At 33.2% G+C, this 20282-nt stretch overlaps 2 protein-coding genes across 7 annotated transcripts; one reads left to right on the top strand and one right to left on the bottom strand.

Moving 5' to 3' along the window:
- The first annotated feature begins 6482 nt into the window (after window positions 1-6482).
- Window positions 6483-7912, top strand: LOC107422339 (NAC domain-containing protein 19). Of its 3 annotated transcripts, none has more exons than XM_016031776.4 (3): window positions 6483-6702; window positions 7072-7335; window positions 7481-7912. In XM_016031776.4, exons 2-3 carry the CDS (start codon window positions 7090-7092, stop codon window positions 7592-7594), a joined length of 360 nt encoding a protein of 119 aa, XP_015887262.2. In that variant the 5' UTR covers window positions 6483-6702; window positions 7072-7089; the 3' UTR covers window positions 7595-7912. The 3 variants fall into 3 exon arrangements, with proteins under 3 accessions (XP_015887262.2, XP_060671282.1, XP_048334104.2); XM_060815299.1 differs by having other exon boundaries at window positions 6483-6778; XM_048478147.2 differs by having other exon boundaries at window positions 6483-6782.
- A 451-nt stretch (window positions 7913-8363) lies between these two features.
- Window positions 8364-13466, bottom strand: LOC107422334 (putative disease resistance protein RGA1). Of its 4 annotated transcripts, none has more exons than XM_060815298.1 (5): window positions 9850-13466; window positions 9336-9713; window positions 9093-9179; window positions 8850-8949; window positions 8364-8775 (listed from the first exon to the last, which is right to left on the bottom strand). In XM_060815298.1, the coding sequence occupies exon 1, from the start codon at window positions 13342-13344 to the stop codon at window positions 9880-9882; it is 3465 nt and encodes a 1154-aa protein (XP_060671281.1). In that variant the 5' UTR covers window positions 13345-13466; the 3' UTR covers window positions 8364-8775; window positions 8850-8949; window positions 9093-9179; window positions 9336-9713; window positions 9850-9879. The 4 variants fall into 4 exon arrangements, with proteins under 4 accessions (XP_060671281.1, XP_060671279.1, XP_060671278.1 ...); XM_060815296.1 differs by having other exon boundaries at window positions 8364-8949; window positions 9336-9429; window positions 9541-9713; XM_060815295.1 differs by having other exon boundaries at window positions 8364-8949.
- Window positions 13467-20282: the final 6816 nt, after the last annotated feature.

The raw sequence follows: 20282 nt of genomic DNA, 5'->3' as shown, positions 1-20282 counted from the left end.
GATCTCCTCATTCCAGCCTCCATTCTTGTCACCGCCGGTTCCGTTGAGACCCTCTCCCTTCAACCTACAAAACCCCCAAAAATCTCAGCCATCGGCCACTGGACGCGCCTCCGGAGGTGACTGTTGCCGGTGACCGCGACGGCTCGCCGAAGAATCACTATTCCGGCGAGTTCTAGGTTGCACCACCCACCTTTTCCCACTAATTCCGACCCCCTAAACTCAGATCTGGGGTCCTTTTCCTCCAATTCGCGATGGTTTGGGAGAATCGAGGCTCTAAATGCCGAGAGCTTTCCGACGAGGTTCCGACCACCACCGGTCCGATCTCCAGGAAGTAAGACTAGATTCGTAATCCTCGTCACTCAAGCTTCAATTCGGTATATTACTCGTTAATTTTGGTTAACGTTTGTATTTAACCCTCCCCCCCCCAAGTACCGGCTACTATTTACACGAATAAAATATTATTTTATTTGACTGTGTGTGAATTGTTGTTCTAGGAGTACGTGTGCGTCGTGGAATTGATCCCATGGAGGATCTTAGATTAATTGCATGCTCCAGGTGAGTGACCCACCTTAAAAACTATTTTCGGGTGATGATTTATATTTATTTGGTGATATTTGAATATTTGGAAAATATATGTATGTGGTTGGAATTTTATAAAATTGGTATTTATTTTATAATGTCAAATTTCGAATGTTTGGTTATATGCATACATATATATATATTTTGATGCCATGATTGAATATTGGAGGAATTCAAAGAATTTATGATTTAAATTCTGGATTATTATTATTATTATTTTACTGAGAATTTTCATGTACAATCAAGGGCTTATGAAGAGAAAATATATTTAAATATTTTTGTGAGCCTTATCTATTATTTTGGAGGAAAAAATTGATTTAAAGGATTTGAAGAAAAATATTGGTATGATGGTACTGTATGTTTTAAAAAGGTAATTATGCATTTATAATGCAAGGTGGTTGATTTCACGGTTTTGAGTAAACCATATTTCTTTTCTATATTGATGATTTATGGTGAGAAATGCAAGGAATGTGGGATTTGAGATTTTTATAACTCTTACGGTAAATTTCGAAAATTTTTGGTAATAATAAAAATGGGCTATTGGTATTTATTTTATTTTAATTATTTTAGACGCACTTATGCAGTACTGGTGTTCTGTACCGTACATGAGATTGTGATTAGCGCGTAGGTTTTATTCTCCCGTGAGTTAGCTATGGACCTGAGGGTAGGCCGGTTTAGTATGGTGCACATAATCGCCCTCCTCCTAGGCCGGGATGACAGGTTTTAGCAGCGGCGCTGTTGGGATGTCGAAGCGACTGTATGCCGGTTCTCTCTTTAACCCCCGCCTGAGGGTGCTCGGAACGCTGAGTACTGTAGGGCATCACCGGTATACAGTGTGGTGCGTCAGGCTATTTTCGATTTGAATTTTTAAACTTATTATTTGGAAATACTATTCAATTAAAAATGGTTAATTTTTATGGCCTTTTTTTTATGATTTATTATTTGTTATTAAAAATTTACTTTATTTCGGATTAGTTTTTCTGAATGCATTGGATTCCAAAAATTGTTACATTTTATTGGTAATTATTGATTAAATATTTTCATATAAATTGTGGTGCTCTATATTATTAATTGCATGATTTTGTATTTTAAATGTTGATATTCCACTTATTTATTATTTAATTAATTATTTATTGGCTACCTTGATTTTGGGGAAATATAATTGCTGGGTTTTGTGAAATGTTTTAAAAGGGAAACTTTTCCAACCGAGTGAACCATGAGGGTTTTGAGAGGAAATATTATTTTCAATTAATTATTATTTATTTACTCATTTATTGTTAATTATTCAAATGTGCTATAATTTTCGTTACTATTATAATTGTACAGTAGATAGGGTTACTCACTGAAATGATTAGCATCTTACGTTTTTAAATTCCGTTTCCTTAGGTTCGGGCTGGTAGACGACATCAGAATCAAGCTCGACGTTTGTTGCTGTTGAGTTTCAAAGAGTTATGCTTCCTTGTATTCTATTGTATTGTTGTTTCCTATTTTATGTTGTATAACTTTCACACTCATCTGTAACTTATGATGCTCTGTATACTTACTCGACCTATTGTATCAATACTGCATGAATTTCCTGTTTATTTTATCGGAGTGCTGAAAGTTGTGGTTTAAATTGTAGTAAGGTGGGAGGAATAAGGAAGTGCTTGTAGAAGTGTAAATTCTGTGTAGGTAAGATTTGTGGTAAGTGCAACCCTTAGGGGAGGTTCTGCCGGATTTTCCTCGGAGAGTTCGGTAGGGTTTCTCTGGGATCAGGGCTTGTCTAGAATTCCGATAAAGAATTTTGGACGAATCCTAATAAATATATATATATATATATATATATATATATATATATTATATCTATTATTGTTTACCATCTATGCGATGTCATGTCGTTTAAATATATTAACAAAAATTAAAAAACAATACTTTTTAAAATAAAAAAAAATTTTATCCAACATGAATAAGAACAGAAAATTGAAGAACATGGTATGCCATTTTAAGAGGATTGACTTAACCTTAAAAATAAGGTTTTGACTAACGAAAGTTGGTGTTAATGGAAAAAAAATAAGAATAAATTGAAATTAGTAGATTGAAGCTTTAATTTTCTGACATGTCACTCTGAGCTAATGGGATTCCAAGAATCTTTCTGATGAACAGGTTGAGTATGCTACGATTGATGCTTATGTGTCTTTTGCACTTGGGTTGTCCTTGTTGAACGGATTCAGGAGAGTCAGTCATGTCCCATTGCCAGTCCATCAACATTCTCGCAATGTCAGTTATTGGCGTCTTCCACCTCAGCCTTCTTTCTTTGTGGTGTACACTCTACCGTCACCACAATTTGTTTGAAGAATTTTGTTGTGAACTTATGATACATTTTTTTGTGTTAAAATATTGGATGAAATTAAAGAAAAAAAATTACAATATCTTGTATATTAACAGTTGTAATTTTCAACGATCAGCATTATTGGTTCTTTAATTTTTTTTTTTTCAGATACTTTATTATCTTTGTGTAAATTTCCCAATTAAATGTATACAATTGTGTTTTAGAATACTTATTCCTATTGTTATGGTAGATTTACAAATTCTTATAAATTATAAGTCTTATACCATTGATGTGTCATATACTTTCTTTCCAAAATTTCCTTTTTTAATAAAAAATAGATAAATCTCATCCAATATTAACTCGTAAAATTAAAGACCATAAATCAAAAAATAATAATAATAATAATAATAATAATAATAATATTAAGATCAAAGCACCCTTCCAAATATTATGAAAAAACACTTAAATCTCTCAAATAAACGTGTTTAATAAAATAGCCTATTCCAAAGTGGCTTCTTCATCAACGGTGATCACCTTGGTATGAATAACAATTTTTATCATAAAAAAGTTTAAATAACTTCAAAATTTATACTGTTGTATTTAATTTATGCATGATAAATTAATACATTTGCAAAGGGGGTCCTTTCCAATATAAGCAGATAGCTTCTTGGAAATATTTAACCAAAAAAAGAAGAGGTTTTTGGAAGATGACATTATACCAAACAGAGAGATCCTAATTCAATAATAATTGAACGCATTGACTCTCAATAAAACAACTTCTACTATTTCACTCTGTTGAAGAACATTTACCCCCTTCCTGCATGGAATCTTGAATTACTATTTATACCATTGATAATTGATTTGAAAATTGATCAGTCAAACAAATTTAAATCGATAAATTAACAATATAAATAACAATTTTGAAAAAGTGATTACAATATGCAGTAAACTGAAAACAAAAAAATATAAAAAGTTGTAGTTTTATTTTCAACATGATTTTCAGTTGTTGAATTAAGAGCGAATTAAGTATAAAAATAAGATACTATAATTTTTTCGATAAATCTATACATTTTAAATTTTCAATATCACCCCAACCACTCTCTATCTTCCCACCATTGATCTACGTTCGAAAACAAACCATGCAGCCTAATTTTTTTTTTTTCTATCACTATTGTAAAACAATGCTATTTCTTTCCTCACTATTGCAATGATTATTCTTCTATAGTTATGACCATCTTCATTAGTTTTTACTTCTTCCTAAATTTCTTCTCAAGCTTCACAAAATTGAATCAGACGAATAACTTCAAAGCAAACACTGAAAAACATACCCCACCCTAGCAAATTAATTGGTATGTACAAAATAAAAGCAAATATTTATGATCGAACAAGAGAAATTAAGAAATAATGAAATTTATATCTTTTCAACTTCTCAAACTCTAAATCAAACAAAAGACATTAAAAAAAAAAAAGGAAAAAGAAACACAAAAATATAGTTCTTGGAATCAAAACTATAGATTCTAAAAAATATAGAAAATATAGATTAGGCAATGGTAGTGGTAAAAATATAGCTTTGTCATTATATATGCATGCATACTCTCTAACTTTTTACATTAGAGTTTGCATGCATATGCATATTACTTTATTTGTAAGTTTTTTTTCTTCTGCATTTCGGTTTTTATTTGTTTCGAGATATAACCTTTTTGGAGCAGGAGTTATTTGTTTATTGTTCATTATGGTACTTGATGCTAAACACGTTTTGGAGTTGTTTCAATTTGTTTTGAATTGCTAATTTTCTATTGCTTTAGTTGGTTTTGTGAATTTGGCCGCAATGGAGAAAAACGTATTTAATAATTTTTGCCAAGTTCCAATATTCGGTGCTATTTCATAATATAGTGTATAATCCCCTTTGATGTTGTCTTTGAGGAAAATTCAGCTAAAAAAGGCTTCATCAGCAACTTCAATGAAGTTTAGTAGGATTACATATTCTTTTCAAAGCTCTCACTTTCTTATGCCTTTCAAAAGATTGTTGCATCTTTTGTGCATTCCTGAACTTGAGGTTTGCGACTTTCAATTTTTGGCATCCAATGAAAGTCAAAACTTTTTAAAAGACACAATTTAAATTCATCAAAATAAACAAAAGAACGAAAGCGAAAATCAAAATTTAATAAACAAATAGAAAAGAAAATTCCTCAAATCAACCTACTTATGGAAGGCTTGTGCAAGACTTTGACACATCAATTGGAAGAAAAATGCACCAAATTAACAAGGCAAAAGAAGAAGAACTGGTTTTCCATTGTATGCATACAAAAATTAATTAAGTAATTAGAATTTCATATTATCAAAATTCAAACAGAATTTGCTCCAACAAAAGGAAAAATGCAAAAGAATACATTTTGATCTACATATAGATTATGATTGGAAATTAAATTATGGATGAAACTATTTTATACTGATGACCATGTTTGGAGATTGTCATTTTAAGCATTTTAAGGGATCCAATCTTATGTCCTTATTTTCTATTTCTTCCTTATTATTATTATTTTTTTCAATTTTGTCTTCATTGATACATGCCATGTTATTTTAAAATATTAACAAAGAAATAACAAATTAAGTGGAATAAAATACATCTAAAGTGGAGGAAGAATATCCAATCCCGTTTTAATAGGTGAACTTAACCTTAAAAATTTGACTAACAAAGGTAGTATTAATGAAGGAAAAGAAAAAAGAAAAGAAAGATAAATTGAAATTTAGCATGTTGAAGCAGCGATTATATAGAAGAGTTAGAATTATGGGATGTTACTGTAATTTTGTATAAATAAAAATTAAATTGTTTAAAAGAGAAAATTTTAAATATTGATCCCTGTCATCCATTTTCATTCTGATTACCTCATTAATTAATAAGGGAGCAATATTATGCAGTTCTATTTTATGTTTTTCTATAATTTCAATTTTACCTTTATAAAACTCTTATTAAATTTACAAATTAATTTTATATATTAGGATAAAGTCTTTATACGGTCCTAATTATGGCATTCAGAAGCAAAGACAAAATCCTTCAACACACATAAGATTGGACACAAATGTTATCTTTTGATGGGTACAAATAATCCAAACCTTATCCCAACTTGACATCTTCCAATTTCAAAGTTTGCAGATAATGCAAAGACACTAGACTTGCCAATATTTCAACAGTCTCAGAATCATCCACCTCGGTCTCGGGGCAATGAATTAGAGTATATATTTATATATATATATATATATATAAATATTAATTATGTATATTAATATAAAATAAGGTTTGGATTAAATAAAATATACTTTATAATTATATACATTAAGAATTAATGATAAAATAAAGTTTCGATGTTTTTTTTTAAATTGAAAGGTAAAAATCGATATTTCATTAATGAAATTAGCAAAAATTACCATAGATAAACGTTTTTAAAAAAAAGTTTAAGAGTAAAAGAAATTGAGAATGAGGGTCCCACATGTAGCACCCAGATTCTGCCACGTTGCAAATGCGGGTCCCACTAGGCAACGCAGAGTTTTCTTTCTACAAATGCTAGTTCTTACACTCTTTACCGTACGCAAATTATATTGTTTTTGGTGTCTCCAAATTCCAAAAGAAAAAAAAATGGAAAACACGGAGGAGGAGCAGGAGCTTTCAGGGGAAAAAGGGGTGTTTTTTTTGGTGAAGACGGCATGATAGAGAGTTCAGAGGAACGCTTATCTTCGATCATCTTCTGGAAGCCATGCCTTCTTTCGTGGTTCTTCCAAGTGGGAAAATGCTCTTCACCAAGCATTTGATGAAAAAGGTGAAGAATCTGCCACTTGGCCCCCATTGAAATCACAGACCAACCCAATCTCTAAACCATTCATCCCGAAGATTATGTCAGTTTCGTTTTTCTTCCTATCTCATTTCTCTTTTTACTGCTGTAACCTCTTTAATTTTGTTATGTATAATGCTGCCTATAGAGACTGAAACACTGAAACTAAAATCTTGGGATTTTATAATTTAGGGATTTTGTTCTAGATTCTTGTTAATGTCGTTGGCAATTGATTTTTTTTTCTGGGCTTTTAATTGTATATATATATATATATATGTGTGTGTGTGTGTGTGTGTGTGTGTGTGTGTGCTGTTGAATTTGTTGAATTATGTATATATTTGTTTGTTAATAATGCAGAGGATCACGATTTGAGGGATGGACAGCAACCCCATGTTTTCCAACATCCAGAGAAGAAAAAAGGTTGATGGAGAAGATGTCGATTCGGAGAAAGTTGATGGGTTTTGGAAGATTATCCAAGCTGATATACCTGTGAAGGAAGATGGTCAGATTATTGGGTACAAAAAAAGACTGGAATTCTCTGGAAATCAGAGAAGTGAAACTCAGTGGAGGATGAATGAATACAGACTCAACCAAAATGATGAAGAAAGCAACATTACTGAGGTAAATAGATATGTAAAGATTACAATTCATGTACATATCTATATATATATATATAGATAGATAGATATGTATGTATGTGTGTGTGATTATCTTTTCTTCTTATTATATTATTTATTTATTTATTTATTTTTGGTTGTTTTCGCAGGTGGATATGTGGGTCGTATGCAGGATATACATGTGCAGATCGAAGGGTGATGAAGAAGCTTGGGATGAAGATTGGTACTTCTCATCAGATGATGAAGAGATAAAACTCAGTTAAAGGATTAGGCAGTACTAGTAGAGATGAAACTCAGTTAAAGATTAGTCAGTAGTAGTAGACTAGTAGTAAATAAACTCAATTAAAGATTTGGCTGTTGTAGTAGTGGTAAATATTTTGCTTTAGCAATACATATGCATGCATACTCTCAAATTTTATATTGGATTTTGCATGTATATGCATATTACCTAATTTGTAAAATTTTTTTCACCCCCATTTCAGTTTTTTATATGTTTCGAAATACCCTTTTTGGTGTAGGAGTTGTTAGTTTATTGTTCATTATGGTACTTAATGCTAAACACGTTTTTTGGGTTGTTTTAATTTGTTTTGAATTGCTATTTTTTCTATCGCTGTTGTTGTTTTATGAATTTGGCTGCAATGGTGAAGAACAGTGCTTTAAGCTTACTGCTCTAGCTATTTTAGTCCCGACTTTGAGCATTATATGGTGTTTTCATTTCCCTAAGACATTTCAATGAAATGGCTTTAAGCTTACTGTTCCTGCAGTGGCTTTTGCTTCTATTTTAGATCCAATCTACATTTCCATTGGAGATGCTTTGAAAAAGATTGACATTTGGTTTTGTCTACTTGTGAATTAGTAGGTTTGTGGATTTGAGCAATCTCAACCCAATCATCATCACCTTGCCCGGAGACATTAATCCGTCATATAGATATGTACACTTGTGGAATCACAAAAGTAGGAAGTTTGTAGAGTGAATTGAGGTATGATTATATATATATATATATATATACACACACCAGAAACATACTCAAAAGTTCTTTTATTTTTTAAGTCTGCACAAAATCAGTAGGTGGCATTTCAATTTTTATATCCATCGAGTACTGTATATATACAGAAAACTAAGCAATTAATATAAATATATAAAATGTACCAAAACTATGATCCTGTCAATACACAACTTTGTGATAAGCATGCAGCGGTACTGATGATTCCTTTGGTATACGAAACCAGGAAGTGACATATTTCGCAATAATAAAACCACCAGTTTAATGAACATGGGGTGTTTTTGCTTGCTTAATTTACAAACTTTACAATAAAAACTTGTACATTTCTTTGTGGATATCACACTCTACTTGCACCTGATATAGGCAGAAACCAGACACAAGGCCTTGATGATCCTCATCTCTCATTCAGCAGTGAATTGTACGGCAGACAGCTGTTGTTACTACAGTGGATTAACAATAATGTTTTGAGAAGCTTGATATATTATCAAATTATAACAGGAGGCATGAGCATTACCATTGTGATATTGTTGATTTTGTTTTCACAATTTTTGGTATGGAAATGTCCTGGAGCACTTTCTAACTTTAAAGCCTTGGGATTGTTCTGTGCTCAACTTCTGCATCAGAGTATTGAAAGTATTGTTAAACTCACAAACAATATATTGGATTCCTTCAAAAGAAGATCATGAAGAACGCCATTGACTACATGAGATTCTCTACATATAATGATTAGCTAGGGACTGATAATTGAGTTGCATACCTATGCAAACGAGAGGAATGTGAACATTCTTTGGGGAAACCATCCCAAAAGCTACAAGCAATCTTAAGCGAATCACCATCTCTTTACCTTTGGCATTATTACATGGAATGGTCAAACAAATTTCGTTTAAAAAGAAAAAAAAGAAAAAAAAAAAATAAACCAAAGTTTTTACAGTGATGTAGTCGTATATAAATTATGAGCAGAATGCAATGGCTCAAACTAATGAAAGCTGTGTATGGTTACCATTTGCATGCCACTAGTTTGGTATCATTGACATAGAATTTCACTCTTTTTATGCAACTTTTAATGTAGTAACGGAGTGAAAAACCACAGCAACCTGGTTTTAGTTAAAAAATATAAAAATGTAAGATTATCATACTGAAGAACACAGATAAATAACAGAAACAAATCTACAAAGGTAAAGCAGGAAATGGGGGCAATGAATTACCCTTATAATGCTTGAATTTGTACTGAAATCACACAAGCCATAGCTTTGAATAAGATCCATCTCTTGATTATCCTTTAACTAACTCAAGTTTGTTCATTTGTTTGGGATCTTCAACATATAGTAATGTTCTTCAAAGAGTAATCTCCGAAAGAGGACAATGATCATTGGGAGAACTGTTAATCATGTAAAGCAAGAGATCAAGCAATTTACAATTTCTAGATTATAATATTTTCCAATATATCTTAAACAGCGCAAACAAGTAAAATAAAAAAATAAATAAATAAAAAACTTGATAATTGATTTGGTTACCTGATCAAGAGGATGGCCGTGAATCATCAATCATGCCAGAGACAAGTATCGGATGTGTGCAACCTTATGCCAGTCCTCGCCACCCCTTTCACACCTTTGCTTTAAGACAGGACAATCCATAATAGATAGTGCTTGCAAAGAGGTGAGCTGTTGTATTCCTTGAGGTAGTGATTTCAAATTGTTGCACGCGGAAATGTCCAGCATTTGAAGTGATTTGAGGTTGCCAATCCATTCTGGAATACTCACCAAACTCTTACACTCATCCAATGAAAGTAGTCTGAGGGAGGTAAGTTGCTGCAGGCCGTCAGGGAGAGTTTCCAGCTGCGGAAGATAATACAACTGAAGAGAATCGAGGCTTTGAAGAGCTTGCCACATATTCCCATCACCATTATCGCATATGTCAACCTCTTGGCAACGGCTAATCATTAGTTTCTGAAGGAAGGTGAGATGTAGAATAGCAGGACACAAGGTCTTCAATTTTGGACAATCAATGATGTATAGAGCCTCGAGAGAAGTGAGTCTTGTTAGCTCTTCTGGAAGAGATTGTAGATGCTGAATCCCAGATAAAATGATGGAAGTCAAATTTGAGAGAGGAGAGAAAGATGAATCTGCGGTGCTCATCATCAATGTTTGTTGGAAACTTTTCAAGCTAGCTTTTACCAACACAAGCTCTTCTTTCAGATACGGGTAAAGTGGCATGGATGTTAATTTAGGGCAATCCTCAATAACTAATCTAGAGAGACAAGCGAACAAAGGTAAGGAACAGCAACTATCATCTTCTTCTTCAACATGATGATCCTTCCACCATCCTTTTAGATTGGGCAAGGCTTGAAGCTCAAGGCTTTGTAAGTTAGACAGTAGTGGTTCTTGTGAAGCCAATAAGTCACTGCTAACATTATTATTGTCAGAAATATACTCCAGGGAAGACAACCCACCCAACTGCAATGATTTCAAACAGGGGAGTTGTCTCAGTGGCAACACATTCTCTATTTTCTCACATTGTGCTAAGAGCAATGTGTCAAGTGTTGTAAGCGAGGGAAGCCAACTTGCAAGTCTAGCACCCTTGTAATCAATTAAAGACAGTTCTTTAAGATTTGGGTGTGGTTGCAAGCTTTCCAATGTAATTTCATAATCCGCAGCCTCCCTTGCATCAACATGATCACCACTTCTTTCTGGCCAAAGTAACTTTAAGTGATGAAGATGTTGTTTTTCCTTCAATTTTGCGTCCTTATATTCTAGGCTTGCATCTTCTCCGTATCCCAAGTTTCTTATAGACAACTCTCCTCTCAAGTTGTTCAGTTCCATTAATTCATTAAGCCCACCTACGTGACGATTATGCTGCTTACCGGTAGAATCAATGCCCTTTTTCACCACAAACTCATTCAAAGTGTGAAGGTAAGTCAATTGTCCGAGCCCACTCGGCATATGTGTCAAACTGTCACATCCATAATTCTCAAGATGCCTGAGATTGACTAGCTTCTTCAAGTCTCTTGGCAATTCTACTAAATCTTCACAATATGACAGTTTCAATGTTTGCAAATTTTGCAGCTTGGTAATAGAATTTGGTAGTCTCTTGATATCCCCATTTTCAGAAAGATTAAGATACCTTAAATGCTTCAGTTTACCAATAGATTTTGGCACCATCTTAAGCCCAGAATCATGAAGATCTAAGGTACGCAAAAGCTTAAAATTTAAAAGAATGTCATCCCAACTTAATTTGTTTGATTCCCATGATTTCTGTGGAAAAAGAGTTGTACGAATCTTACTTTTTTGAGACAAAGAAGTCGGAATTTTTCCAATGTCATCCCAACTTAATTTGTTTGATTCCCATGATTTCTGTGGAAAAAGAGTTGTACGAATCTTACTTTTTTGAGACAAAGAAGTCGGAATTTTTCCTGGTGTTTCTAAATGAAAATCAAAAGACACATGCCGAGTTCTTTCATTGATATTTTCTTCAGTAGAATGTAATGTAGCACACTCTGTTCCTGCCACTTGTATTGCGAGATCATGCATGAGGTCGTGCATTTTGCATTCTAACATTTTAGTGGAACTATTTTCTTCTACTTCTTGAAAGAATGATCTCCAATATAAATCCTTGAAATACTCATTGCCCACATCCTCCAAAGATTGAATTGAACTTGACGATGTAATAAATCCTTGTGCCATCCAAAGTTTTATTAACATGTCAACTTCAATTGCATGATCTTTTGGAAATAATCTACAATAGGCAAAACAGTTTTTCAAATGTGATGGGAGGCTATCGTAACTAAGCTTAAGAGTGGGTAAAATATCATTTTCATTTTGAGGAATCCTTGAAAATTCAATTTCAAGGAAATTGGACCACTCTGTTTCTGGATTTTTGGAGTACAACATGCTTCCAATTGTTCTTATGGCAAGAGGAATTCCTCCACACTTTTCCACAATTTCCATTGCAGTTTTTACAGTGTTAGAGTTGTTTGGTTCTTGTCCAGACTTAAAAGCCACTTTTTTAAATAAAGACCATGAATTATCTTTATCTAAAAGCCCCAACATATATGGTTCCATTGTGCTTGTAATCTCTCCAACTACTTTACTACGAGTGGTTATCAATATTCTACTTCCTTTAGCACCATTTGACAATAAATTTTGCAAGCTTATCCATAATTCTCTATTCTCGTTCCATACATCATCAAGGACAAGAAAATATCGCTTACCATTTATTTGTTTTTGAAGTTCCTTTTGTAATTGATCCATCTCAAGGTTTCCCAAACTCTGGTCAGTTACAGATTTTATAATTCTCTCGACAAGTGATCGCACATTAAAATCATTAGAGACACATACCCATATCCTCAAATCAAATTTTGTTTGAACCTCCTTATCATTAAACACTGGTTGAGCAAGTGTGGTTTTTCCTAAACCTCCACATCCCACTATCGGCACAACAAACACATTCTCTTCGTGTTTGGGATCTAACAAAAGTTGTAGGATGGAAATTTTGTCACTCTCCCTCCCAATGACATTTTCTTGAGGTATGTAAGAGTGAGTATGCTCCCTAGCTCTTGCCACAAGTCTAGTCTCCTCACGACGCACCTCTAATTGGAAGTCTCCACGGTTTTTACTAATGGCAGCTAGTATCTCTTTAATGTCTTTTATTTTGTGAGCCATGTTGTGACGAAACACAAGTTGGTTGGAGGATGAGAAGAAAGTGCGTACCTTCTTGCCTATATTACATCCAGACATTAGTTGGCGCCGCAAAACTTCAGTGGAGATATCGTCAGACAAGTCATCAGCCTCGTAAACTGCATCTTCAAGCTTATTGAGCCAGCTTCTGACTTGATGGTTATGGACCTGCTGCTCCTCAGCATCAAGAAGTACATCTTTGATTGTTGAAATGGTTTCTTCAAGACCTGAAAGTTCATCCTTGGCACCCCAGATCAAGGCGAGCTCTTGCACTGTAGCAGATGTTAAGCTTTCAACAATTCTGTTTGCGATTCCAAAGAGGATTGATTCTGCCATTGTTGGCTTGTTTGGAAGGGTAGAAAACCGGCTAAGTGTGTGTTCTTTCAAGGTGAAGGTTTGTGTTGCAGTGGAAATGAAGCTCTTTAGACTGTCTATTTATATTATTAACTATTCCATATCCAATTTCTGCATTTAATTTTATCTTTAATTTCGATTAATTAAGTTGTTCATAGTTATCTTCTTGATGATTTTAAATGCAATTTTAATTAATTCATACGGAAGTTAATTAAATAATCCAAGCTGCACCAAATGACAAAGTGAAATTATTTAATTAAATAATCCAAGTTGGCACCAAATGACAAAGTGAAATTATTTCTTTAGCTTGGGGTTGGTGGCCAATTTAATTAATGATTGATCATATTGTTTTCTATTCTGTTTGACTTTTTAAATAGTACAAGTTGTATCAAATGACAAAATGAAATTTTATTTCTTAAAGTTCGCGGGGGCGACAACAAATTCTCTTATGGCTCTTCTTTTAATATATATATATATATATATATGGAAATTTTATGGTGAGGACGGTCCGCATGAGGACCGCAGTATTAGTGACGGTTTTTCATAGTATTAATGATGGTTTTTTAGAAAATCGTCACTAATACTATGAAAAACTGTCACCAATACTGTGGTCCGCATGAGAACTGTGGTCCGCACCATAGACGGACTGTATATATATATATTTTCCTTGTCGAACTTCCATGTTCTATCACCTGATATCCTCGGCTTGAAATAATGACAAAACAAAAGAAAGGCTTATATAACAAGCAATTATTGATCATTTATATAACCCAAGTTGTTTCATAAAAAAACGATAAAAAAAAATAGATAGAAAAAAATACTATTTTTCTGTATTGGTGACTTATCACCAGGGAATCCAATGTGCTGATTGGAGAATTTAATAGGATTCTTTTTTAGAGCTCAGTTTCCAAATCAAGTTTTAGTTAAAAAAAAATAAAAGAAATATTAGATGCAACCAATTAATATTTATTCAATAAACATTAGTTTCATTAATAATTATCACCATTAGTAACAAATAACAAAATTTTAATATATGTGTATAGTTTTACTAAAGAATAATGTTCTGTAATATGTTGCAGAACAAATAAATTAATTAAAATTTATTTTACATGTCCTGCAACATGGCGCACATAGATGCGCATGAAGTGATGCTTTTTATAACAAATATATGTATAAGTCTTCATATGTTAAAAATATAATTTCCACTTTATATTGGATACATAATGTCACAACAAATATTATAGATTGATACTTATTGAATTAGAATTTTAGTATTAAATTATTTAATGATATAGTATTCCCAATATTTGATACGTTCACATAAGAGATGGAATTAAAAATTTCGGTAAGGTGGAATGATAAATAAGACTATATATATATATATATATATACACAGAGAAGTCGGCTTTATGTAGACACTACTATTAATGGGGCAGATATAAGGCTTTTTAACTTCGGTAGAAAGAAAAATATTATAATAAAATATAGAGTATATATGATACGAACTTAGGACAACCTGATCCTAAACCCATATTATATTAGCCCGAACCTAATTATATTCAAATTCTAGTGGTCATTTTAATCCTTCACCAACGTTCGATTAGAAACCTTGGTATATTGAAGATGCCACAATAGGTGATGGATATCCTATTGATAAGTCAAAACTATAACACTCATTCACTAATGGTGTTTTAGATGTTCAAAGAAAACAAAAAAAATTCAATCCTACAAATAATTTTCTATATAAATGATGTACTGATTGTTATTAATAAAAAAAGCCCTTAAATAGATTAAAAAAGGTACAAATAAAACCCTAATTAACTAGGTAAAATCGACTACCAAAGAATAGGAAACCTAGGTTGGCCGAAATTCACCCATTTTCTAATCTAATTTGGATTAATTAATTCCCTTATTTTTGAATTAGGAAATAATTAATTTAAAATAAAAATAGTAAAATAATAACTTTCCTAAGTTGATTTGTCCAGCAAATAAATAAATCGAAACCAAATAAAAGATTAATTTCCTAAAACAAAAAGTCAAAATCAAATTAGAAAACTAGTTGGCTAGTTTGATTACTAAGGTATCTTTGATCAATCTCCAGCTTGTTTGGACTCCAAATCAGCTTTCATAGGCCATGTAGTATGCCAAATATGATTAATAATGATTCCCACACGTTGCCCCTTGATTGGAATAAGTCAAACAAGAAGAAAAGTCAAAACTAGCGGCTAAACATCACATTTTCGGCCAAATTGAGATGCTATCCGTACAAGTCATTTTTAGATGCTTTTGATTCTGTCTTGGCTGGATTCCATATCTTCTTAATGATATTCATTGAGTTCATAAAGTGTTGAAACCATTTCTTGCTGTTCGGAGTCCAAATTTGCACGAAAACAGCTACCCGGGTCCTTATTGGTCTCCACCACTTAGATGCTTAAAACGAGTTTTGTATCTTTAGGTATTGTAGTGATCGGAGTGTTCTTCATTCGTATCGGGTTAGCATCCAAGTGGGTTGTCGGTTGTACGGGCTCACGTGGATTCTCATCATTCCCCTCTTCTTGAAAATGATTTGTCCTCAAATCAAGATCATAACCTGCAGCAAAAGGAGATAAGTCAGCAACATTAAATGTAGCACTAATATTATACTCACCTGCTAAGTCAAGTTTGTAAGAATTTTCATTAATCCACTCCAAAACTTGAAAAGGTCCATCTCCATGCGGCATAAGCTTTGACTTTCTTTGTTCAGGAAACCTCTCATTTTTTAAATGCAACCAAACACAATCCCCTAGGTCAAACACTATCACAACAAATACTAGAAATACGAGTTCATTTCGGCAAAAATTACACTTTTTAATATTAGTAAATAATCTCTTCCAGATTTTCAAATTTCCACTAAGTAAAACTCTCAACAATGCAGATAAAGTTCTATACAACAAAAATATCTTTAAATAAGCATCTTTATAAATTATAACCAGCAATGATTTCTTATTCAAAATTGCTTTATTAACATCACCAAAACTCAAATAAATTTTTTTATTCTTTCTCTCTTTCCTTTCTTTTTCTTTCTCACTCTCGGTTTTGGCTGGTTTTTCTGCCCTCTTGGGTTTCTCCCCCTTCCTCACCACACTTTTGGATTTCTCATGGTTTTTCCACTCAATTTGAGTCTTAGAATGCTTACCTTGAACAACTAGCATGGACTTATTCCCTTGGATGGATGGTGAAACCGTAGGTGCCATACTAGTTTTCTCCTTGAGCTTTTCGGCCTCCCTCCTTTGTTGTATTTGTATTTCATCTCTATACACCTCCTTGGGAGTTAATTACTTTAGCTTGACCTTTTTACCTTTAAATCTAAATACGATACAATTCTCTCGACCATAATGAGTAGTATATTTATCAAATTGCCATGGCCTACTTAATAGAATATGTCCGGTATGCATAGACACAACATCACACAAAACAACATCCGCATATTTATCTATGCTAAATTTTGCTTTGGCTTGTATATTCACTTTCATCTCACTACTATCATTAAGCCATTGTAATCGATATGGTTCTGGATGTTTAACAGTTGTTAAGTCTAATTTATCAACCACAATGTTACTAATTACATTTGTACAACTTCCACTATCAATTATCATGCTACAAATCTTACCTTGGATTTCACATCGGGTGTGGAAGATATTTTCCCTTTGAACTTGATCCTATCCTTGTATACAGCCAACACTCTCCTAGAAACCAAATTTAATTCGGTATTGGGTGCATGTAGGGTCTCGGCTTCATCCTCAATGTCTTCCTCTTCTTGCTTGGCTTCATATCCACTTTCCTCGCTTTCCGATTCTAGCTCACCATTACCTTTTAATACCATGATTCTTCTATTCAGGAATTGACTAGCGGTGTGTCCTTGTCCCTGGCACTTAAAACAAACAATTTTTCTAGATCTTGAAGATTTAGGATTAGATTTTACCTTATTCTTTGGTGCTCGGACAGATTCAGCTTTTACATCCTTCCTTGGCCGGTTGGAGCTCTCTTCACCTAGCTCCGGTTTTTGAATTGCTTCAAAGGTGGGATTGCTTCTCCAAGCACTTGGATTTGACGTTCTGCTATTGGAAACACCCCCACACCATGAGCTTACATCCCTCCTCTTGAATTGATGCTCTAATTTAGTAGTCACATGTAACATCTCCTCCAATTCCACATATTGTTGCAATTCTAATTGATTGGCTATCTCACGATTCAAACCACCAAGGAACCTTGCCATGGTTGCTTCTCTATCTTCATTCATGCTTAACCTCATCATAAGCATCTCCATCTCCTTGTAATAATCCTCCACGGACCTATTTCTTTAAGATAAAGATTGAAGTCTTTGATGCAGCAACCTATGATAGTGTGATGGTACAAATCGCTTTCTCATGGCTCCTTTCATTTGTCGCCATGTAATGATCAATTTGTCACCTACTCTCCTTCCGGTGTTTTGCATATTAGTCCACCACTGGAGTGCACAATGTCCAAACTCCATTGCTACCAATTTAACTTTCTTGGCCTCCGAATAGTTTTGACAATAAAAAATCATCTCCATTCACTCCTCCCATTCCAAGTAAGCCTCCGAGTTACTTTTTGCCATGAAAGGTGGTATGTTTACCTTAATGTTGCCAAGATCATCATCTACCTCTTCTCTCCTATGCCTCCCATGGCCTAAGCTTTCTTAGACAGCAAACGTTTCATCCATTCATTCCTTGAAATCATCTCCAAAATTTCCCTCTTTGAACTCCTCTCTAGGTCGTTCACGGCCTCCTCGACCTCGATCTCCATGGAACTCGTGCCTCAAATTTGGCCCACCATAAGATGTTTCTATTCTGTCCATTCTTTGATTTATATGGTCAAATTGAGCATTCATCTGCTGCAATTGTTCCAAGACAGCCCTCATGTCCGTTTGCTTACCACTCCCCGTAGCTCGGGAATCACCATGGAATCCTGTGGATTTTTCTTCATTAATTCTTAGTGGTGGATCTCCTCTCCTCAACCTTGAACCTGCCATGTTAGCATAAATAATGAAAAATAAAATAAATTCTCACCAAAAATCACTCCATCACGTGTTTCACTCAAACAAGGTCTCAACACTCGTGTTTTGCACACTAGTTTCGGCTTTTATCCTTTTTTAAGCTCACACTCTCTTATCTTTTTCCCACTCAAAGAATTATCTCAAAGTTCTAACTAAAACATCCACAAAATGTAAATTAGATCACAAGTATATTTTAATTAAACTTATTAACAAAACAGTAGCAAAAAGAAAATAATACCAAGCGAATTTTTAAACACATAATTCTCGGCTTTTCTAAGTAAAAACAAGACAATTTGACAAAGCAAACTTTGGAAAGAATAAGAACTGGACCAGATGGTAAGAAATTAAGAAATCAAGAGTCAAATTCTAGAAAAAGAAATTCAACACGAACAAGAATCAATTTGGACAAAAATAAGGAATAATTGTTGGTTGTTGGTCTTTTTAATTCAAGTTTTTATATCAAATCCTTTAACTAATTTTAATCCAATATTTTTAGCACCCAAAATTCAAATATCCAGCAGCAAAAATATTTCTCCAGCAACTCCAAATATTGAATATATAATCAACAACTCAGCATTTTAAAGAAATTTCCAGCAAACAAATTTCAACCTCCAATTTTCAACAAACCGATTTTTTTTTTTAATATTCAGTTTTTCTTCGTCTTCTTCTTTTTTTTTTTTTTTTTAAATATATATGTTGCCGCAAACCCCTCTTTTTTTTTTCTTTTTTTTTTCAAATATATGAATGCAAATATTTAAGATCAAAAACAGCAAAGAAAAGTCACCAATAAACTAAATTAACGAGAACAATAATGAAGAACAACCAACAAAGTAGGAAACAAAAACAAATACAATAAAACTAGGAAAAACTAATTTAACTAGGAATAAGTTCTTTTTTTAAAATTTTTTTTTTAAGATGCTGAACATGTATGGGATGGATGCAACCTTCACCTAATGCTAAAATTGCAGGTTAACACAAAAACAAATAAAGCAAATAAAGATAGATCAAACCTGAACATAATTCGGCTCTGATACCAAATGATATGAACCTAGGACGATCTGTTCCTAAACCCGTATTATATTAGCCTGAATCTAATTATGTTTAAGTTCTAGTAGTCACCTTAACCCCTAACCACCTGTGATTAGAAATCTTGATATATTGAAGACGCCACAATAGGTGATGGATATCTTATTGATAAGTCAAAACTAAAACATTCATTCACTAATGGTGTTTTAGGTGTTCAAAGAGAAAAAAAAAAAATTCAATCTCACAAATAATTTTCTGTATGAATGATGTACTGATTGTTATTAATAAAACAAGCCCTTAAATAGATTAAAAAATTACAAAATATAACCCTAATTAACTAGGTAAAACCGACCACCAAAGAATAGGAAACCTAGCTTGGCCGAAATTCATCCTTTTCCTAATCTAATTTGGATTAATTAATTCCTTTATTTTTGAATTAGGAACTAATTAATTTAAAATAAAAATAATAAAATAATAAATTTCCTAAGTTGATTTGTCCAGCAAATAAATAAATAGAAACCAAATAAAAGACTAATATCCTAAAACAAAAAATCAAAATCAAATTACGAAACTAGTTGACAAGTTTGACTACTAAGGTATCTTTGACCAATCTCCAGCTTGTTTGGGCTCCAAATCAGCTTCCATAGGCTATTTAGGCTGCCAAATATGATTAATAATGATTCCCACACGTTGCCCATTGATTGGAATAAGTCAAACAAGCAGAAAAGTCAAAGTCAGCGGCTAAACAGCACATTTTCGGCCAAATTGAGATGCTGTCTATACAAGTCCTTTTTAGATGCTTTTGATTCTGCCTTGGCTTGATTCCACATCCTTTTAA

This window comes from Ziziphus jujuba, chromosome 3 (assembly GCF_031755915.1).
Source record: "Ziziphus jujuba cultivar Dongzao chromosome 3, ASM3175591v1".
Classification (NCBI taxonomy): domain Eukaryota; kingdom Viridiplantae; phylum Streptophyta; class Magnoliopsida; order Rosales; family Rhamnaceae; genus Ziziphus; species Ziziphus jujuba.
Note: the sequence above shows the minus strand (reverse complement) of the source record. Positions and strands in the feature narration are given on the sequence as shown.